Genomic DNA, 23,170 nt, shown 5'->3' with positions numbered 1-23,170 from the left:
TCCATGGATTCCATGCCTTTGAATTATCCAAGACCTGCCAAAGCCTTTAATCCTACACTAGAAATTTGTTTCTAATATCAATGATTGTTGTAAATAATAATGCCTCCCTTTCAAATTTTCAGAAAAACCTCACACATTTGAAGAGCTTGGATCTGTATAACTGTGACATCTCCAATCCCAGTGACTACAGAGAAAGCATCTTCAAGCTCCTCCCACACATCACCTATCTGGATGGCTTCGACCGAGATGATCAGGAGGCTCCAGAGTCCGATGATGAAGGTAGGGTATGTTTCTCTTAAGACTGGAGGTTGGGGGGCAGGTGGGTGGAGTGGTAGCAGCACTTCTCGGAAACAATGTTCCTTTTATTTTAAAGTAATACATAAAAAATGTAATGCATAATGAACTTAAATTTTTGACTGCTGTGAGGTAAACAGTTGCCATGAGCACCCCTAACAATAGAGAGAGAAGCAAGAAAGTCCCTTCAGAGTCGGTGTGCCCGTGGGTTCGCCTCCAGTGCTCCCGCACCCTCTGCAGTTGCATGGACTTCTGTTCAAACCATCAGCAATCCAAGCTCCAGATCAAAATCTCCGATACGATCAGGAAGCCTTTAGTGCCAGAGGGTATTTTGGAGCTCTTTTTGCCCTCAGCGACCTCTCAAATCCTAGTTCTGATTCCTGTTTCCCATGAGCCATCGCCATCAACCCAGAGCATATGTGGGTCCCTTCACCCAAGTTGCCAGCAGCCCACAGCCTAGTGTGGGATCTTGCTGCTGAGACCCTCCCTGGTATGCTGCCATGGTCATTTTCCCTGTGGGGTTGTCTCCCATGCTTCTCATTCTCAACAGGAGTGTTGGGGGAGGGGGTGGAGCATCATTTCTGGTGCTCTGTTCTGGTCCTATGCATCTCTGGAGTCTGCCACCCATCGATGGTACTGTGCCCAGCACTGCGCCACCATCTTGGGCATAGATGTCTGTGATTGCAGATTTTATTTTTAAAAATCGGCCCCTTCAACAGACCATTTAAAGCAGCTCTGCCATTTTTTGTATATAGAGTCTGAGCCCACCATCAGCTAGACACCTGCACTAATCCCTTTTATTTTTCCCACATTCTCGCCCACTCCTCCACACCCCACTTAAAGATTCCACCACTCACATACACAGTGGTGGTCCATTAACCTACCAACCTAAAGTACTCATTGGAGTTTGGAAGGATTTTCTAAATTTTAATTTTACTTTAGACCTACAGCATGATAACAGGCCACGAGTTTCTACCACCCAACATACAGCCAATGAACCTTCAACTCCTGGTATGTTTTTCTACCACCCAACATAGAGCCAATGAACCTTCAACTCCTAGTACTTTTTGAATGGTAGAAGGAAACCAGAGTCCCTAGGGCAAACCCACACAGACATGGGAAGTACATACAAACTCCTTACAAACAGCATGGGGTTCGAACCCCAGTCCTGATTGCTGCCTCTGTAACAGCATTGTGCTAACCACTTCACCAACAGTGCTGCCCTGAATAGAAACAAATAAAATTGTAGGAAGAAGTAAATCAGATAGAATCAGGGAGGTTTTTCCACTGGCAGGCAAGGCTAGAACTAGATGTCAAGAGCCTTGAGATTTGGGGAAATAGATTTAAGATGAGGGGCCACTGCTTCTCTCAGACTGCAATGAATCTGTTGAAATCTCTACCCAATGGTTGCCTTAATGAATGCCTCAAGGATATCCATTCTCTCAGGAGCTCATACACCCCCCCGCCCCCCCCAAAAAATACCACAGCACGTTTAAAGGGGGGAGGTGCCACAGGCTGAAATAATAAAAATCTTTTTCTTTTTTTTTTAATGTGGTCAGTAGAAGCACGGAATAAACCAACCAAACCTGTCTGCTTCGCAGGGAAGGGGCCATAGTCAAAAAAAGGGTTGAGAATGACTGATTTGGGGACAAGTTTGTGGGGAGTTATTGGGAGCAGATGGGTAGATGAAGCCGAGACCCTGGCCAGATCAGCCATTAAATGACAGAGCAAACTCGATGGGCCAGGTGGCCGATACCTGCCCTTATTTCTCGCATTCAACCTTCACGTCTTAGGAAACCCATACAGTTTCGAGAAGAACGTGCAAACTCCACAGCCAACACCATAGGCACAAGGTGATATCAGCGCCAGCGACCCAGGTTCGAAATTGCCACCGACTGTAAGGAATTTGTACATGCTCCCCATATTTGCATGGGTTTCCTCCCACCCTGCAAAAACCTACGGGGTTTGTAGGTTAATTAAGGTATTTGGGTGGAGTGAGCCAGAAGGACCTGTTACAGTGCTACATGTCTAAATTTTTTAAAAGTCCTGACTGCTGGAGCTGTGGTGGCAAATCTACTGGCTCCATCTCTGCTGCTGACCAAGGGATTGAAAAGCTGCCTCTTCACCCAGCATCCGCCTGAAGTATTTCCATGGTGGTGCTGGTGATCTTGAGCAGCTTCCCAGACCTCCAACATTTTTCGTTGCGGGGGATTTTTGAGATTATGCTGCTTGTTTATTCTACAATAAAGCCCCTGGCATCCGGCACCTATGGGGATTGGTAGATGCAGATAAGTGTATTTTCCAGTTGCTTGAGACTTGCTCTTACAAAGCCTAACTGATAAACCTGTATTAAGAATAGTTTAAAAGACAAAAATACTAGACTGTACTTACACTGAACAGATTTCACTTGCATGAATATATAAACATTAAGGCATTTACTTTATTTTCCAGTCACATTCTTTGAAAATATTTAACCATCACTGCATCTGCAGGTTCCATCCCCTCCACAGAGCTGCCCGTAAGATGAACAGTAACATTGTAGATAATTAACCCCCACCCCCATCCCTGTTTACCTCTGATCAGGGCAACACTTACTAAGCAGGGATAAGGAGAGTCACCCTCAACAGCGAGCGATATCAACCAGCTCTTCATCCTGGGCAGCGCTATTTTATTCAAACACAGCTTTATTCAAGCAGCTGCTATGAGCAAAGCACGTCCATGGCACTCCACTAGCTGAATATTTGCTCCCACCTTCACCAAAAGTTTATTTATTAATTCATAAAACACTTACAGGGGGGTGGAGTGCAGACTGGCTCATTGCAGTCCAGATATGCTGGTTTCAAGCAGTCGACAGTAAAGGTTACCTCCTTAGTGCTGATGTCGAGGACGAAGGTGGAACTGTTGTCTCTAATTACCTTGTAGGGCCCCTCATAGGATTGTTGTAGTAGTGGTCTGTGTGCGCCCCTCCTCATGAACATGTACTGACAAGTCCTCGGGTCATTCAGGATGCTGGCAGTGTGTGGGGCGGCTGCCGCGGACCAAGGACCCCAGCTTCCGCCGTAGACTCTCAAGGTCTTTCGGGTGCTTATTAGGGTCGAGGAATTTCCTCAGGGGTGATTAAAGGCACACTATAGACCATCTCTGCTGCCAAGTGCAGATTCCCAGCAGGACCCAAGGCAGTACGTCCACCCAATTGGGATCCTTGAACCCGGCCATCAAGGCTGCCTTGAGGTATCTGTGGAAGCACTTCAACCAGTTGGCCTGGGGATAATGAGTAGTTATATGGTGGAGTTGCATCCCAAGAAAGTTGGCTAGCGCTGCCCAGAGGTGAATTGTGTCCCCCATCCAAAGTGAGGTGCTCCAGGTCCCCATATTGGAACACCCATGTGTTAACGAGTGTCCTGGCACAGGTTTCTGTGATGGTATCAGCTGGTGGAATCAGCATGGTCAGGAGATGGTTTGCCCCACGGGAAACTGGTAACGGCCCCACTAGGTCAATATGCATGTGGCTGAACTTGCACCGCGCTGGCTCAAGTCTGTGCAGGCACACTGCTGTGAACCTTCACTTTGGAGTACTGACAGTTCATGCACGTTTTTAGACTGAAGGCCATGCAGAGGAATTAGAACAAACCAAAGGGGGTTATGATTGCAGTCTTGGGGGTGAACTGGGATTTGGTGGTACCTCGGAATGAGATCCACCTTGGAGAACACTGTGCCCCCATGCAGGTTAATGGCAAAGTCTTGGATGTGGGGCACAGGATATCTGTCTGGCATTGTGGCCTCGTTGTGGTGGCAGTAATCTCCACATGATCTCCACCCCTCTGCTGATTTAGGCACCATGTGGAGGGGAGAGACCCAGGTATTGTCGGAGCATCGCACAATCCCAAGCTCCTCCATCTTTTTGAACACCTTTGCCAGGCTGAGTTTCTTGGGTGGGAGTCAACATGCCCTGGCATGGAGCGGGGGCTCTCAGTTAGTATATGGTGCCTTACCCCGTGCTTTGACTCGGCCATGGAGAACTGTGGCACCACTATTGAGGGGAAACTCTGCCAGGATGGGGTGAACTCATTGTCCAAGAATGCTATAGAGTCCAGGTGTGGGGGTGGGTAACTTGGCTTCCCCCAGAGGCGGAATCTGAAAGGTTCTGGCCTGCACCAAATGTCATCCCTTTAGGTTGACCAGCAAGCAGCGGGTCCCCAGGAGCAGTTGCACCACTGCCGCAAGAGTGAAGGTCCATGTAAAGCAGCTGTTGCTGAAACAAAGGGGGGATGGTGCAGGTCTCGAAAGCGGGAGCTGTTGGGGCTGCCCTCAGTGCTGGGCCCTGCTTGCCATTGCAGGTGTCAAGGCCTGCAGGGAGTAGGACGCTTATCTCGGTGCCTGCCCAATAGCGAGTCCCAGATGTGGGCTAACCACTGCAGCCATCAACGACGGTTAGCCAGGGCATTTCCAGAAAACCCGCAGGGTGGGTGGCATTGACGGGCCTCCACACCCCATCACTGGTGGAAGTAGCATAGTTGTCCCGGGGTGTTCATTTGCCTCTCTGCTGGCCTTGATCTTGCTGGAGGCTGTTCATAGGGCTTGCTCGTGTGGTCTACAACGGCACACTCCAGAGCACGTTTGCTGGGCTGTGACCCTCCAAGGGTTGCTGAAGTCCTCATCTGTGAACGAGAGCCATATTATCCTCAGGCAGCTGCTCCAGGAAAATCTGTTCAGGCATCTCATTCATTAGGGCAGACGGGGCCCTGTTCCCCCCAGCCTTCCCCCCCCCCCCCCCCCCCCTCAGTCCATAGATGTATAGCAATCGGGCGGCGCACTTGTGCCAGGAAAGCCTGAAAATCTGGGTTGGTGGCTCTTTGAAGGCCACGTATTTGCTTTGCTCCAGAGGCTGCCATATGCTCATGATGTAGAAGTAGCGGGTGTCATTGGCAATGATGCAGCGAAACTGGAACTGGCCTCTGCCTGCCAGAATGTCAAGAGGCTGAGGGAGACCGCGTGGATGGTCGCTGGCTCCGCTTGATCTGTCATTTTCGGGTACATCTGCTAGTTGGACCTGTCGGGTCACCATTGTAGTATACAAGCTACCTTGAGTGTGGAAGGAAGACGCATGAGGAGGCAAAATCGAAAACTTTTATTTAACCGGCAGCCCTGCTTGTATGAGCCCCTGTAGCTGACATCATTGGAGCACCGACCTTGGGTTGGCCAGCATTCCCGCCAGAGTTCCCTTTCCTCCTGCAGTGCTGAGGTAACCTGGGATGATGGCCAGTTTTACCCCCAGGTCCACGCGGTTGCTGCCTTCGTTGGCCATTTTGCAGGCCAGTTCGCGCCTCCGTGCGGGCCGCTACACTTGCATATTTTTACCTACTTATTAATTTTAATTTTTTTATTTATTTTACTTTCTTTTAATTTGCTTGAGGCTGTTGGTTGCTTGAATTCCAAATAATAAGGGTTTAACTTATATCAGTAACATTTGCCTTTACCACAGGCCACCTATGAGAAACCCATGGACCACAGGTCCAGGTTGAGAAACACCTGGCTTGTACGATCCTAATTTGAATCGTTGGCCCAGGGAGATGAATTTTTTTTGTATGTCTCCATTTTCTTTCTTTCCTTTCCCCCCTCGCCCCCCAAAACCCTTTCTGGAATCTCAACAATGTTCATGTTTCTCCCGAAGCATCAAAACAGTCCACACACTTTTTTGGGGGGGTGGGAGTGTGGGTGTGTTGGATGTATTCAGTCTCCCTGAGTGCTGGCACTCATGATCTTGTAATTACCCTTGGTGTATGTTATGGGCTAAGAGCGGGAAGATGGGATTAATTTGAATGGGTGCAGCATGCGATTCTCCATGACTATATCTAACAACCATTCCTGTCTGATTCCAGTCTGTCACAACCAAACTTGACAAGGGAGGTCAGGATATGTTGGTGTCCTTTATATTCTGCAGTTTATTTTGTTGTTGGGATGCAGTGGGTGGGGGAAAAAACTATCCAATCAAATCAGCCCGCCCTCAACTCAAAATAAAACTACCTGTTGGGCTCTCAGACAGGTCGACTTACCTGTTCTTATCTCCACACTGTTGCTCTGTGCCCATGGCGATTATTCCATTCAATAATCTGGTCTTCCAGAGACTGGCTCATAAGACAGAGGAGCAGAAATTACTCATTCAGCCCATCGAATCTGCCCCACCATTTAATCATGAGCTGATCCATTTCCCCACTCAGCCCCACTGCCTGGCCTTCACCCCATAAACTTTTGATGTCACAGTTAATCTGGAATCTTATCAATTTCTGCCTTGTATACACTGAATCACCTGAACTTCAATGAGATCCTTCCACCTCATTCTCCTAAATTCTGAGTACAGGCCAAGCTGTCAAATGCTCCTCATGTGATGACCCTTTCATTCCCAGAATCATCCTTGTGAACCTCCTCTGAACCCTCTAACTTCAGCACATCCTTTCTTCAACAAAGAGCCCAAAACTGCTCACAATACTCCGTGAGATCTTGCCAGTGCCTTAAAGCCTCAACATCACATCCCTATATAAAGTTTCTTGACCTTTCTTTTGCAGAGGAAGACGAGGAGGACGAAGATGGAGCAGCTGCGGCCGGGGGATTCTATGAAGAAGATGAAGATGACGAAGATGAGGAAGACGAAGATGAGGAGGATGAGGAAGAAGAGGATGACGAACAGGAGGAAGTGGAGGAGGTCGGATTATCCTATCTCCTAAAAGAAGAAATTCAGGTTGGCTTCTAGTGCATGGTGGTGAGGCAGAGGGGTCCACTATTCTGGCACAGGCAGCACAAGAAATTGGAGCAGGACCTCTCTGAATCACCTACATCTATTTCTAGGGAACTCTCCTAGTCAAGTTCAAAAAAGACCAGTTGGTCTACTTTCCAACAGAGAATTGAGTTCATTAATGTTGTGGCCAGATAAGGGTTATGTTTTTAAAAAATCTAATGGTGTGAAGGCCTTTTACCTGCAGCTATGTAGAATGCTACAGCACAGGATCAGGCCCTTCTGCCCACAGTATCTGTTCTGGCCTGTGAAGCCACGTTTTTCCACTGAAGTTGGGTTAACTGAAGGACATTGGTTAAGGATGAAAGACAAATTGTTTAAAGGGATCATCGGGGGAATTTCTTCACACAATGGCAGGAGTGTGGAACTTGCTGAAGAATGCGGAGTCTGTTTTTGACATTTAAGGAAAATTTGGATAGGCACATGGATGGGAGGGGTATGGTCCGGGTGCAGGTCGATGGAATGAGGCAGTATAATAATTTGGCATAGACTAGATGTGCTGCAAGTCCTGTTACTGCACTATAGTGTTCTGTGGTTCAAAGTTAAATTAAAATTCTGTAGCACAAGAGTCTGATATGGCCCATCGAGCCTACTCAATAAGATCATGGCTCATGTGGCTGTGGACAGGTCTCCTAGCCTTCATAGGAGGCAAACTGACATTTCGGGCCTGAACCCTTCTTCAAGGTGGTTCTTTTTGCTTTGAAGAACTCAGGCCTGAAACATTGGTGATATCTTTACCTTCTATGGACACTGCAAGACCAGCTGAGTTCCTCTGGCATTTCTGTGTGGGTTTTTTTTAAAAACAACAATCACAGTGTTTGCAGCCCTTTAAGTTTCACTTTGAGAATGATACCTAGTCTCCACAGGTTAAATTCCACTCAAAACTTGAATGGTGTTTGCTATACTTTAGTAGATTAAAAGTTTCATTAACATGACCTCTTAAGGAGGACTGACAGCATGAATAACACAGGCAGCTATTTCCACTCGTCAGGGAGTCCGGAATTAGAACCAGGTCCAAAGACTGCAGTAGGACCTCAGGAATGTCATGATCGTTGGTTAAATGTTCACTCTGGAGTCTTGAGCACACAATCCAAGCCATACTGTCAATGCAATACATAAAACTTGGTTCTTGGTCTCCCTCAGACTCGCTGCCGGGGTCGCTCTCGTGGCTCTTTCCTCCTCCTCACTATCCCTTTCCCTCTATTCAGAGAGCTATCCTCCTTCCCCATCTGATTTTTATTTTTCCCACGTTCCCAAAGCCTGCTCTAGATTCTACTTCTCACCCATACAATCAAGGGACAATTTGCAACAAAAGTAAAATAGAGGATTATGAAGTAGGAAGGGCTTCGGTTTTTTTTTGGTAGTTATATATAGGTCAGCACAACATCGAAGGCCTGTGCTGCTATGTCCTATAGAAGCTGATTAACTTATCAAACAGGCTACCTTCAAATTGGAGGAAAAATGTCTGGGCATTCTCCAAACTTGCCAGTTTCTGTTGCCTCCCTCCCCTGAGTCTCACTATCCTTCTGTTTCCTTCAGCTTCACCCCCTTTCCCTTCCCTCTCCATTCAAAGAACTACTGTCACAAGGTACAAGAGCAGAAGTAGGCCAATCAACCCATCAGGTCTGCTCTGATATTTAATCCTGATCACTCAGCCCCGTTGCCCACTCTTCTGCCCGTAACCCTTGATGCACTGACTAATCAAATACCTGTCTTCCCCCCCCCCCCCCATCCCCTATCACCTCGGCTTTTTTCTCTTCTACCCTCCCATCCATATCCACCAGTTGGCCTGTGCTCCTGCCCTGCTCTTTCATTCCTCCTCCCCACTGCCCATTTCCACCTTTTTATTCAAGCCCCAAATGTTGGTTATATATCTACTTCCTATGAATGTTGCATGACCTACTGAGTATATTCAGCACTTTTGGGTATTAATTACAATCGGTGTCTGCAGACTTTCTTGTTGATCTGCATGCCATGCCATTGATTGAAGAAGAACAACAGTCCTGGAATATCTTTTAAGATTCCTTTATTGATATGTAATAGTACAGATCACGTAATGTTACACAAAATTGCCTTCTGGCTGACATAAGACAGAATCTATCCAGGTGACCCTTTCAGTAAGAGAAAGAAAAGCAAAAGGGAGTCCCTTCAGAGTTGCAGAGTATCTTTGGATTCACCTCCTGCAGTTGCACAGACTCATTGGCAAATAAGTGTCCCTTGATCAGCAGTACAAAAACTAGTTGTTACTGCTGTCCAAATTGGCAGCTACAGTATAATGCCAAGTACAGCAAAACCAACGGGGATTGATAGATGCCAGATAAGTGAATTTTCTGGTTGCTTGAAACTCCGAGTTGCCTGAATGGAGAACTAACAGCGAAGTGCGCTAATTTTAAACTCCTTTTTTCCCATTTATTTTCTAGGATTTTTACTTTTGCCGGTTGCTTGAGGCTGCCAGTTACTTTAATATTGGATAACAGGGATTCTGCTGTACTTTGGAATATCTGAGATTGTTTTTTAAAAACCCGACTTTTTTGTTCCCAGGATGATGAAGATGATGATGATTATGTTCATGAAGGAGATGAGGGAGAGACAGGTGATCAAGGTAAATATTGTGTTCTTCAATCAAACAATTATAGTGACTCTGGGTCTGACTGTTTTGACTGGCACCAATATTTTTATTTGCTGCAGCCATGAGGGTGCGCAAGATAAGAGTCTCTGAGGGGAATGAATCCCTTTTGCTCTTTCGCTGACTGTAAGGGGTACTTGGCAATGGTCGTGGCAAATTTTTGAAAAGGTGACTTCATGTAATAAATATTTCTCTTTCACTACATGACCATGTAGTGTAATCTGATCTGAAGATTCAAGATTCCTTTATGATCATGTAATAGTACACAAAATTGCCTTTACCTGTCATAAGGCAAAGAGTCACCATTAGTGTCGCCTGGTGCCCCTTACAGTACAAAAGGAGGAGAAGCAAGAGAGAGACTCTTCAGAGTCGCTGAGTATCCGTGGAGTCACCTCCAGATCTGTAACTGCACAGACTCCTGTGTTTTTTTTTATATATACACAACTTTTTTTCCCCGTGAACCAGAGGAGATCTGTCTAAGGTAAGGGATGGAAAGTTTAGGAGAAACTTGTTTTAAGGTGGAGGAGTTGCATTACTTGTTACAGTAGTGCTAAGGCAGGATAGATTGCAGGGCTCGTCCAGTCAGGCTATTTGGGTGGAATAGGAAAGACATGAAAACACTGATGGGGGTGTATTATAGACCCCCTCCACCCCGGGCAGAGGGAATTGGGTTAGAAAATTTGTAAGGAGATAGCATATATGTGTAGTAAACATAGGGTGGTGATTGTAGGAGATTTTAACTTTACAAGCGTTGTCTGGGATGCCCATACTGTAAAAGGGCTGGATGGGTTGTCAAATGTGTTCAGGAAAGTTTTCAAAATCAATACATAGAAGAACTGACTAGAGATTGGGCAGTATTGGATCTCCTATTAGGGAATGAAATGGGTCAAGTGTCAGAGGTTGTGTTGGGGAGCACTTTGGGTTGAGTGATCATAATATTAGTTTTAGGCTAATAATGGAGAAGGATAGGGCTGGGCCTAAGGTTGAGATTTTTGATTGGAACAAGGCAAATTTCGAGGAGATGGGAAAGGATTTAGAAGATGTGGATTGGGATCATTTATTTTCGGGGAATTCTTGAGAGCGCAGAGTCGGGATGTCCCGGGAGGATTAAAGGGAAGGTTAGAAAATATAGGGAGCCTTGGTTTTCAAGGGATATTGGGAATTTGGTTCGGAGAAAGAGGGATGTGTGCAACAGGTCTAGACAGCAGGGAGTAAATGAAGTGTTTGAGGAATATGAAGTGTGCAAAAATAGCTTAAAGAAGTTAGAAAGGCTAAAGGAGATATGAGGCTGCATTGGCAGGCAAGGTAAAAAATAAAAAAAAATCCAAAGAGCTTCTACAGGTACATTAAAGGTAAAAGAATAGTGAGGGATAAAATTTGGCCCCTTGAGGATCAGAGAGAGGGGTAGGCTGTGTGAGGAGTCAAAGAGATGGGGGAAATTTTAAATGACTTTTTTTCAGTATTCACAAAAGGAAGGAATATTGAGTCAGTTGAAGTGGGGAAATCTGGTTGTGAGGTCATGGAAAATATACAGATTAATGAGAAGGTAGTACTGGCTATTTTAAAGAGATTCCAAGGTGGATAAATCTCTGGATCATGACCAGATATTCCCTAGGACCCTGAGGGAGGTTAGTGTAGAAATAGTGGGGGCACAAACAGAAATATTTAAAATGTCATTAGCCATGGGGGAGGTGCCGGAGGATTGGAGGGTAGCTCAAGTTTTTGAGGCCTGTGAGTCTGACATCAGTGGTAGGGAAATTAATTGAAAATGTTCTTAGAGGTGAACATGCAATCATTTGGATAGACAGGGACTGATTAGGAGTAGTCAACATGGATTTGTGCATGGTAGATCATGTTAAACAAATCTTACAGAATTTTTCGAAGAGTTTACTAAGAAGGTTGACGAAGGGAAGGCTGTGGATGTTGTCCATATGGGTTTTAGTAAGGCCTTTGACAAGATTCCACATGAGGTTAGTGGGAAGGTTCAATCATTAGGTATTAATGTTGAAGTAGTGAAATGGATTGAACAATGGTTGGATGGGAGAAGCCAGAGAGTAGTGGTGGAAAATTGGAGGCTGATGTCTAGCAGAGTGCCTCAGGGATCGGTATTGGGTCCATTGTTGTTTGTCATATATATTAATGATCTGGATGATGGAGTGGTAAATTGGATTAGTAAGTATGCAGATGATACAAAGATTGGTGGTGTTGTGGACAGTGAGGAATGTTTTCAAAGCTTGCAGTGGGATATAGGCCAGTTAGATGAGTGGGCAGAAAGATGGCAGATGGTGTTTAAGTGTGAGGTGCTACGTTTTGGTCGGAATAATCAGCAAATGTCATTCACATTAAATGATGGATAATTGAGGAATGCAGTAGAACAAAGGGGTTTTGGTACATAGTTCCCTAAAAGTGGAGCCATGTGTAGATAGGGTGGTGGAGAAAGCTTTTGGTATGTTGGCCTTTGTAAACCTGAGTATTTAGTACAGGAATTGGGATATCATGTTGAAGTTTCGTAAGGCCAAATTTGGAATATTGTGTGCAGTTTTGGTTGCCAAATTATAGGAAGAATATCAACAAAATAGAGAGGGTACAAGAATGTTGCCTAGGTCAGGGAAAGGTTGAGCAGGCTGTGCTGTAATCATGGTTATATCCCCTTCTTGTCTCAAATATCCCTAGTCTTTTGAAGCTGTGCTCATTACCCGCAAAGATCACTGCAATTAGAACACAAGCTGCCTACTGTCTGTCTTGAGAGTTTCTCCCTCACGGTGCTATGGGGAGGTTGGAGGCGAGTGGAGCCCCCAGTCTCGTATGTGACCACCTTAACCTGCTGGTGGCTTCTGAAACCTCACTGCTGAGAGTTTGGGTTTGCAATTCACTGCTTGCCAGGGCAAGTTGGATAAATGCCAGTGGACCTTTCAAGTATTGATGAAGGGCTTTGACCATTCTTCTTTTTATCTCCCATTGATGCTATTTGATTCACCGGGCTCCACCAGCAGATTGCTGCAGATTCCAACATCTGCGCATCCTTGAGGATTTCTATGCATGTCTTTTTTTTCCGAGTGTCAGTAGCGTAAGGTGAGGGTAGGAAAGTTTTGGGGAGATGTCAGGGCTAAATTTTTATTCACGTGGAGAGTACTGGGTGGCCAAATGCATTACATCAGAAATAGGTCTAGGAATCGGGCCATTGAGCCTGCTCCACCATTTAATAAGATCTTGGCTGATATGATCATTGACTCAACTCCGCCTACTTGCTTTTTCCCCATATCCCTTCCTTTTTTATGTAAAAAATCTTATCTAACTGAACCTTAGTAAGTTTAATAAAGTAGCCTCACCTGCTTCCCTGGGCAGATAATTCCACAGATTCACTACACTCTGGGGGGAAAAGTTGGGTTGCAGGTTCAACAGGTCTCGATCTTAAATTACACTCCTGAATCTTGAGGCTGTGTCCTCAAGTTCTGGTCTCACCTACTGGTGAAAACTTTTTTCCTGACCCTTTCATAATTTTATGTTTCTATAAGATCTCTCAATCTTCTGAATTCAAGTGAGTATAATCCCATGCGATTAGTCTCTCCTTGTAGGTCAACCCCCTCATCTCTGGGATCAATCTGGTGAAACTCCTGGACTGCCTCCAAGGCCAGTATATCTTTCCTCAAGTATAGAGACCAGAACTGCACACAGTACTTCAGGTGCGGCCTCACTATTACCTTGTATAGTTGCAGCATGACCTCCCTGCTCTTAAATTAAATTCCTTCTAGCGATGAAGGCCAACATTCCGTTTGTCTTCTTAATAACCTGTTGAACCTGCAACCCAACTTTTTGCGATTTGTGCACAAGCACTCCCAAGTCCTTCCGCACTGCAGCATGCTGCAGTCTTTTTCCATTTAAATAATAATTTGCTCTTCTATTTTTTCTACCAAAGTAGATGACCTTGCTTTTACTAACATACTCCATCTGCCAGACCTATGCCCACTCAATTAACTTGACTATATTCTTCTGCAGCCTCTCCATATCCTCTGTACAATTTGCTTTTCCACTCAATTTAGTATCATCCGCAAACTTGCTACACTACACTCTGTCCCTTTTCCAACTCCTCAATGTAAATGGTGAACAGCTATGGGCCCAGCACCGACCTCTGCAGCACCCCACTTACCACTCTGCCAATCAGAAAAACACCCATTTATCCTGACTCTCTGCCTTCTGTCAGTTAACTAATCCTCAACCCATGCCAACGTACTTCCTCTGACTCCGTTCATTGGTACCTTATTGACAAGTCTCTTGTGCAGCACCTTATCAAATGCATTCTGGAAATCCAAATATATAACATCAGCCTGTTTCCCCTTCTATCTATCACACCTATTATATCCTCAAAGAACTCCAGCAAGTTTGTCAAACAATACTGCCCTTCCTGAATCCATGCTGCATCTGCCTGATGGAACCCCTACGTTTTAAATGGTTTGCTATTTCATCCTTTATTACAGTTTCAAGCACTTTCCTGACAACAGACATTAAGCTAACTGGCTGATGGTTACCTACATCCCTTTTTTAAAAGTGGCATGACATTTGCTGTCTTCTAGTCTGCCGGGACCTGCCCAGAACCTAGAGAATTTTGGTAAATAACGACCAACACATCAGCTATAACTCCTGCCATTTCCCTCTGTACCCTGGATGCATCCCATCAGGACCAGGGGATTTGTCCACCTTCAGTCCCATTAGTTTGCTCATCACTATCTTTTTTGCAACAATTATTTAATTGAGGCTTTCACCTCCCTTGGCATCCCTATCACCACTCTTTGGAATACTGGATGTCTTCCACCGTGAAGACTGACACAGAATATCTATTCAAAGCCTCGGTTGGTGATGGGGGCTGGTACATTGGGGGCATTTTTTTTTAAATCTGGCACAAGGATGAAGGAAGAAAGGATTATGGGTGTGAGGTAAAGTAGGTTTAGATTGTTGAGTGGGTATATGCTCAGCACAACATTGTGGGACGAAAGGTCTGCTCTATACTGTAATGTTCTACATGCTAACTCCGAACTGCCCGATACTGCATTCCCTTCAGGAAGCAAAATCTAACTTGTTGAAGCAACTCTCTTCTTGCCTGCGGACCTGATCTTGTGGTTCCTTTTGTCTCCTTTCTACGAAAGACCCAGCTGCTCAGGGACAGAAACGGAAACGAGAGGCCGACGAAGAGGGCGAGGATGATGAGTAGCTTTCCCCCCTCCCCCCCCCCACCACCACCCCACCCACCTCCCCGCGTGTGGACCAAACTCCTGTCTTGCCGCAATACAACTTCGTAACATACTGCTCTGGTTTAGAATGGTAACTGTCACAATTGGAGTTGAAGGCGAGGGAGGGAGGGAGGAGGAACCTGAGTGGAGGGGAAAAGGAATTATTTTGTTGTACTTTTTAAAACCATTCCAGTTTTACTCGCAATGTCCTGGATTCATTTGTGTTGTGTGTTGTTTTTTTTTTTTGCATTGCCTTTCTGTGGAGTTTGTGCATGGAATTAATAACTCAAACGAGCTGCACACAGCGGATGCAGTGCGGTTAGAGTAGCAGTTAGTGCGGCACTGTTATAGCACCAGCAGCTGGGGTTCGGAAATGGCACTGTCTGTAAGGTGTTTATACCTTCTCTCAATGTTTGCATGGATTTCATCGGTCTCCTCTCACCGTTAAGAAACGTATGGGAGTTGTAGGTTAATTGGGTGGCACAGACTCATGGGCCAGAAGGGCCTGTTTCTGTGCTGTATGTCTAAATTTAAAATCGGTGCAGGCAAATTTCTAAACATCTAGTTCAGTGGTTTTCAAACTTTCTTCCCACTCACATACCACCTTAAGTAATCCCAATGCCATAGGTGCTCTGTGATTAGTAAGGATACGTGGGGGGGTGGGGGGGAGATAGTTGAGAACCACTGCTCAAGACCCAATTATTACTGAAAATTTTGCTTGAGAAAAATTAATATTGGCCCATTTCCTTTGGAGTTATGAAACTCTGCATATAACGAGTCAATGAGGTACCATTAAAATAATGGGTTTCAAACTTTTTCTTTCCATTCACTTCCCACCTTAAGTAATTCCTTACTAATCACAGAGCATCCATGATGTAACTGGGAAGTGAGTGGAAAGAAAACGTTTGAAAACAACCGATCTAGTTGATCTATGTATGGGAGCTGAGCTTCAGAACCAAATTGGATCTTGGTGCATGTTTTAAAACTCCATCTAATTGCTTAATTACCTGAACAATTCATGGTCTGTATTTGTTAGGTAAACCTTTCCTGTAGTTACACTTTCCCATCAGAGAAGGTATTGCAGCACATGGCAGATTATAATTCTCACACTGGTAAATCTCTGATTATAAATATTGATGGTTTACTGGAAAGAAAATCCAAACACATTAATAATTTCAAAAACATTTCCTTTTTCCCCATCTGAGCATCTCATTTTCAATAAACCTTTTCCTTTTGTAGTTTTTTTTTAACCAATCGGGTTTGCTGTTCATTCTGATTAAGATCAAGCCATTGAGAGTCTCAGTTCAAGATGAATTTCCCAATATTTTTTCTGCTGGTGAATGTCTTCACTGTTCCCACCCCACCGGACCAGAAACTGAATCTATAGAAAAGTGCACAGCACAGCCCATTGCCATGTCGAACTGTTATTTTAGTCCCTAGACTTGGGCCATGCCCCTCCCACCCATGTGTCGATCCAAATTTTTCTTAAATGTCAAAATTGAGCCCGCATCCCTGGAAGTTTTCCTGAGTAGTTTCCCCATTGGGGGAGAGGGGAATAGATGGCTGTGTGTCGCAGTCCTTGGTTGAGGTCAGATAGTTCAGTAACAGCTGGCAAATGGCTTCGAACTCTGTGTTCTTGGTGTGAATTTTTTTTTGCAACCGTCAAATTGCATTATATCTAGGAATACCCTGACCAATCTTCCAGGAAGGGTCAAAGAAGAACTGGAGGAGGAGGGGGAGGAGAGGAGGAGGAGGATGGTCACTCTGGAGAGAAAGATGTTTTCCCAACATCTCAGGCCTGAGCCCTTCAAAGTGATCTTTACCTCCCATAGGCACTGCATGACCTGCTGGGCTCCTCCAACATGTTTGTTTTTACTACAATCACAGTGACTGCAGACCTTCACTTCATTAGATCTCAGACTTCTGGTTTAGGACATTGCAAGGTGCGGCTGGCTGCACCCTTTCATGTGTGCTGCCCTCATAGATTGCTCCTGACTTCCTTCAACTCCTATTGAAAATTTCCTTTTTAACCTGTTGTTTGAGGACCCTCCTAGAGATGCAGACAGTTTATTCAAGTGTAGGGGTGGGTTTTGTACTTGTAGATCCTGTGGGGCTTTGGTTTTTTAGCTGTCCATAAAATAAAATGAAAAGACTGAGCACTGTTCGGGTTTATTTTCCTGCTGGTGAGATCGAGGGTTTTCCTGCGAATCAAAGTCAGCGAATTATCTTTCTTGCCTGGCAAAAGAATTGTGCAGTTTTGATGCACTAATACTTTGTGCTGAGGCTTTTGAGTTTTGTTCCCCTCCCTCATTTGCCAAGACAGACAGACTGGTTAGCATTTGTAACCGAGCTGCTTAAAGTATACTCCCCCTCCTGTCAATGCCGAGTGCCCTCCTCAACCATTTCCTTGACCCAGTTCCTCAGAGTGAAGCATCCTTCTATGCTGCTTCCCCTTGTTTGTCCTACATTGGAACTTTAAACACTCTCCCTCCCATAAGGGCAAAGCTGCTACAGCGCCAGAGACTGGGGTTCGAATCTGCCGTTGTCTATCAGGAGTTTGTACATTCTCCCCACATCTCCGGGTGCTCCCGTTTCCTCCCACCTTTCAAAATGTACCAGGGATTGTAGGTTAATTGGGTGGCACGGGCTCATGGGCCGAAAAGGCCTGGAACTGTGCTGTATGCATGTCTGTTTACGTCTAAATTTAAATTCTAACAGTGCTCAATCAATGACACTCCGTTTTTTTTTAAAAGGACACTTTGTAAATAGTCTGGTTGCCTTTTTAAAGAGAAGAGGAAAAATCTCCCTGCTCCTCTTGTGTTTAAATTGTTTTTGGAAGAATAGGTTTTTTTAATTATTTTTGGTTTTAGGATATACTGTATTTGGATGAAGCCATGTAGAATTTTTTGAATTTGGAATAATGAATTTGAAGTATTTGCTTCAGCATATAAATATATATATCTCAACCCAGGCAGTTACTCTGCCTGGTCTGTGAATGTTTGTTCCAGGGATATTCCCAGGACACACATTTTGCGTGTGTCTTTTCCCCACTTCTTCACAGGGACAAGTGTTCCCTTTGTGAAGTAGGCTTCTTCACCTGAGTTCTCATGCAGCTTTTGCTCTAGGTTTATAATTCTCTCGCCCTGTCCCTATCTCCCCACCCCCCCACCCCCAAAGTAAATGTGACCGGCTAACTTTCCTTCCTACCCCTGTTTTTGAATTTTTCTGGAGAGGAGAGGGTTGTAATTTTAACCGTGAAAATAGAGCCTCCTGGGAACAGCTCTGGGTTAGTTTTGTGCTGTAAACTTACCGCTGTCTTTTGTTTATATATAAATTGAAAGTTGCACAAAATAAAGTTCCAAATGTTTCAGTAAAGCTTCTCGCCTCCTGTGTCGCAATGAAGGAGTGGCGAGGCCTTGGCTGCTACAGAATCAAACTGAAGCTCCTAAAACACAAGTCGGCGCAATGGGGCGGAGGTGAAGAGAGCATTGGTCTGTGCTGCCATTTGTACTCCACTCAAGCGTTTGAATCTATCCGGGCAAGGGAACGATGTGCTTCAGCTACTCCCTTTGGTAACGAGTTTCAGGGTCATACAGAACAGGCCCTTCTGCCCAACTTATCGATGCCTTCCAAATTAGCATTCTGAGCTAGTCCTGTTTGCCTGCATTTGGTTCATATCCTTACCATAGAATGTACAACACAGAAAAATAGGCACTTGAAGTGTGTGCCAAACTATTTATTCTGCCTGGTCCCACTGACCGGCACCCAGTCCATACCCATCCACGTACCTTTCCCAATTTTTCTTCAATGTTAAAGTTGAGCCCACATTCACCACTTCAGCTGGCACTCCCACTAACCACTCTGCATTTAGAAGTTCCCCCAAAACCTCCCCTTTCACCCTTAACCCATATCCTCTTGTTTATATTTCCCTGCCCTCAATGAAAAAGGTCTATCTAGATTTACTCTGTGTATACCCTCATAATTTTGTATACCTCTATCTCAAATCTTCTCTCATTCTTCTACACTCCAGGGAATAAAATCCTGTTTAACTTTTCCCTGCAACTCAGTTCCTCAAGTTCCAGCAACATCCTCGCAAATCTCCTCTGCCCTCTTTCAATTGTTTTCTAAGCCCTTCCTATCCATGTTCAAATGGCTTTTGAAAGTTGTCATTGTCCTCACTTCCACAGTTTTCCTCTGGCAGATCCTCCAGGTACAGACCACCCTTGGGGTGGAAAATTACCCCTCAAGTCACTCTTAAACCTTTCCCATCTCACCTTAGCCCTCTAGTTCTCTAATCATTCAACCTGGGAAAAGAATGGCTGAAAATGAAATTTTTTTAAAAAAAATTTATCCATGCCTCCCCTCATGATTTCATAAACCTACAAAGTCACCCCTCTGCCTCTTTTGCTCTCGGGAGTCTATCCAACCTTTCCCAATAACCCAAGCCCTGTCAACATCCTGGTGAATCTCCTCTGCCCTCCTTCTAACTTATTAATGTCCTTCCAAAGGAAGAGAAAATTCTTTCAAATACCCTGCCTGCTTTTTGGATTTGTGGCTTGCATTACTGGTGTGTTTAGTGATGGGGCGAATGAGAAGGTATGTATTTATTGTAAAAAGCACTTGATTTGTGTGCTTCGTGTCCCATTCAGGCACCATCAACCTGCTTTTAGACCCAGGAGGCAGCTGTGAGTGACATTTGGCATTATCAAAATTGGTGCTTTTCAGCGCATGCTCTGTGGATTGGTAACAGATGGCCTGTGGGGACAGAGCTAAGACGAATATTACTTGTGTAATATATAAAGCAAAGTTATAAATTTGACTGAAAACTCCAAAAAAAAATCTCTCCCAAATAAACAAATCTGTTAGAGGTCTGGGAAGGGGCTTAGTTTTCATAAACTGGTTACAGTAAAACCCCCAGTGTACAGTTCCTCTACTTGTGTTGGTTCAACTTAAGATTTTTCAAAATTAAGATGGCCGTTATCGCTATATTTTATGATTCAAAAATTTTTTCAGTGTAGAATAAAAGATATTCAACTATAAAATAAGCTTTCCTTTAGATAAATTTGCCCAGCTGTAGGCTACGTAAGTGTTCTGAACACATTTAAGATAGGCTAGGTTATAATGTTTAGTAGGTGCAGTTCTCTATTTTTCAACTTATCCCTATCGTAAGTGTAAAAATCATCAGAATGCCGCCCCATCATAAGTTGAGGAGCACCTGCATGGGGATTGGTAGACCAGAATTTATTTCATGAACATATCACAGTACAAACATTTATATAAACAGCCTTACAAAATAAATCAAAAATAGTGCAAGAAAAAGTCATGGTGAGGCAGTGTCTGGTTCAGTAAATCATTCAGGAATCTGATGGCAGAGGGGGAAGAAATTGTCCTTGTGCCTCTGGGTGTTCAGGCTCCTGTACCTTTTACCTGATGGTAGCAGAATGAAGAGGGCATGTCCTGGGTGGTGGGGATCCTTGAGGATGCCACCTTTGTCTACCTTGGCTTGTTGCATTTCCCCTGAATCCCTCCAAGCCTGCTCAGATTTTTAGAAGGTGTCTACTGTTGGTGGATGACCGGAGAATTGAAGGGAAGGAGTTGATGGGGAGGTGAGAGAAAAGGTTAAATTAGTGAGGATGGGTGACTGATGTGAAGGGCCAAAAATCCTGTCTCCATGCTGTATGAATGCAAGAGCATGAATGGCCGCCTGCTGTTTAATATGGTTTGCTGACTCGTGTGTCCAGTTCCCTTCGGCTGTCAATTCCCTGATCTTTCAACAATGGATCCATTTCCTCTTTAAATAAACGATCAAGGTTCCACACTCCTCCAGGGAGAAGATTCACCACCTTTGAAGTTCTGTCTGAGCAACTTCAATCTATTGTCATGAAACTTGTTGTTTTGTGGCACCCTTACTGTGCAAATATTGCTCTAAAATTTGCAATTAAAAATAAATGAATCAGTGAAAAAATGAAGTGGTGTCTTTGATTCATTTGTCCATTCAGAAATCTGATGGCAGTAGGGAAGCTGTCCTCGTGTCACTGGTATCATCCTTCACCCTCCAGTATTGCCGGTAGCAGTGGGAAGAGGGCATGGCCTGAGTGGTGTGGGTTTGTAAGAGAAGCTGCATTCTTGAGACACAACTTCTTGTAGATGTCCTCGATGGACTGAAGACTGATAACTATACCTTTCCCTGTCCTGTGTATTGGCACCTCCAGACCAGTGATGCAACCAGCCAGAATGATCTCCACTATACACCTGCAAAAATTTGAGTCTATGGTGATGTGCCCAGCTTCAAGATTCCCCACAAGATGGAGATGGTGGCAAAGGAAACCAACTAAGAGATTAAGGATAATAAAACAGGCTGGAAAATGATTGATGGAAAAATACATTTTGCACATGCAATTTAATGATTAAATCGCAGCTAGGTGTTGACTGATAGGAGTGTAAAAGTCCCAATAAATATATTTTTCATTAAAAGGTGATTCCTTTATCCCTTTCTGCTCGTTGCATTTGAAGCAGTTTTAATAGCCCCACACTTTGCAGTTGCCACTCTGGGAACTGGAGTCCGATGCATGTTGGGAGTTGTAGGCGCAATGACGTCACGAGTGCGATATCGGACTACATCTCCCAGCGTCTCCCTCGCTCCGCTATCCAAACTCTCCGAGGCAACGGACTGCAGCCATGGGGCGGGCTTGAAAGGCCGACCCCCGGCTCCAAGCCCGAAACCGATCTGCAACCCCGGGCTCCTTAAAAATGAAAAGAGCCCCACAAAAATGTTCATGTCTTGTCTTGTTTGGCTCTCTGCCTGTCTGGTAAGTGACGGGAGTTCGAGGCCGATCTTCCCATCGTGTTATGCTAGCCCCTTCCCTCCAAGCCAGATGAAGGTCTTGCGGACTTGTTCAACATGTTTCTGCCTCCAAATGATGTGGGGTGGGGAGTCCCAAGACCGCTGCCGACCTTATGTTGGGAAGGGATTCCTAAACCTTTCCCCAATTGGCCCTGTGCCCCTTGGTTACTGACCTTCCAAAGGAAATCAACCTCTCTTTCAATGTTAAATTGAAACACAGACTCATTGCTGCCCAAATGACCCATTAACCCACAACCCCAGTACATTTTGAAGGGTTGAGTATTTTGAGGGCAAGGTTAAACAGGTCAGGACTTTATTCCCTGGAGCGGGGGGGGAGGGGGTTTGATCGAGGTATTTAAAATTATGAGGGGGGCAGACAGAGTAAATGTAGGTAGGGTATTTCCACTGAGGGGAAAGGATGAAAGGTTTCGGTGGGGGGGACTTCTTCGTACAGAGCGGTGGGAGTGTGGAACAAGCTGCCAGGTGAAGTGGTGGATGCGGGCTCAAATTTAACATTTAAGAAGAATTTGGACAGGTTCATGGATGGGTGCAGGTCAGTGGGACTAAGCAGAAACAGTTTGGCACAGACTAGAAGAGTGTGTGTAATGTTCTGTTGTTCCAGTCTGTCTTTTGGTGAGCTAAAGGAAATTTTGTGTAATAAAGATACACTACACTTAAAATCACCAATGCCTGAAGAGGGCGCACAAAATCAGTGAACCGGTGCGGACTCGAAAGGCCAACATGGCCTGTTTCCGCTCCGTAAATGGTTATATTGTTATATGGTTATATATCACATTTTCTGTGATATTACATAACAATAAAATAATATTGAAACCGGAGCACCCAGAGGAAGCCCGTGAAGACACAGGGAGAACATACGTACAAACTCCTTTCAGGCAGTGGCGGATTCGAACCCTGTTCACTGGCGCAGGAAGAGCATTGTGCTAACCTTGCTGCCTGCTATAAAAGCCTGTAATAACTTTAATGCCCTCTGGATAAACCTCCCCTTTTCCTGATAATCTTATAAAAAACATAGAAGATTTCAGCATAGTACAGACCCTTCAGCCAATAATGTTGTGCTTACCTCTATATTCCAACCAAAAAAAACAAAAGCCTTCTTAACCCTCTATTTTTCTTTCATCCATGTGCCTGTCTAAGAGCCTCTTGCATTCCCCTAATATTTTAGCCTCTACCACCACTCCTGGCAATGCATTCCAGGCTCCTATAACTCTCTAAGAAAAAACCGTATGTCTTCTCAAAATGTTTCTCCCTGCCCTGGGAAAAAGGCACTGGCTTGTCTGTGCCTTTCAGAATCTTGTAAACCTCTATTAAGACAACTCTCATCCTTCTACACTCCAAGGAGAAAAGTTCTAAGCTCTGCTAACATTGCC

At 44.7% G+C, this 23,170-nt stretch overlaps 2 protein-coding genes across 3 annotated transcripts in view; both read left to right on the top strand.

Annotated features, from left to right (window-relative positions):
• anp32e (acidic (leucine-rich) nuclear phosphoprotein 32 family, member E) overlaps positions 1-18,310 on the top strand; it is a 39,585-nt gene extending 21,275 nt beyond the window's left edge. Inside the window, exons 4-7 of one of the 2 annotated variants that reach the window (XM_069940599.1) lie at positions 123-279; positions 6,858-6,994; positions 9,626-9,686; positions 14,852-18,310. In XM_069940599.1, the coding sequence (XP_069796700.1) occupies positions 123-279; positions 6,858-6,994; positions 9,626-9,686; positions 14,852-14,916 (420 nt within the window). In that variant the 3' untranslated portion in view covers positions 14,917-18,310. Of the gene's footprint in view, positions 1-122; positions 280-6,857; positions 7,031-9,625; positions 9,687-14,851 lie in introns of both variants that reach the window. The other variant, XM_069940597.1, reaches the window with a different exon arrangement.
• A 3,215-nt stretch (positions 18,311-21,525) lies between these two features.
• LOC138765443 (serine/arginine repetitive matrix protein 2-like) overlaps positions 21,526-23,170 on the top strand; it is a 28,442-nt gene continuing 26,797 nt past the window's right edge. The window contains exon 1 of the mRNA XM_069942482.1: positions 21,526-21,744. Coding sequence (XP_069798583.1) covers positions 21,526-21,744 — 219 coding nt within the window. The remainder of the gene's footprint in view (positions 21,745-23,170) is intronic.

The sequence above is a fragment of the Narcine bancroftii genome, chromosome 5, assembly GCF_036971445.1.
Source record: "Narcine bancroftii isolate sNarBan1 chromosome 5, sNarBan1.hap1, whole genome shotgun sequence".
In the NCBI taxonomy this organism is placed as follows: domain Eukaryota; kingdom Metazoa; phylum Chordata; class Chondrichthyes; order Torpediniformes; family Narcinidae; genus Narcine; species Narcine bancroftii.
This window is presented reverse-complemented; position numbering and strand designations above follow the sequence as displayed.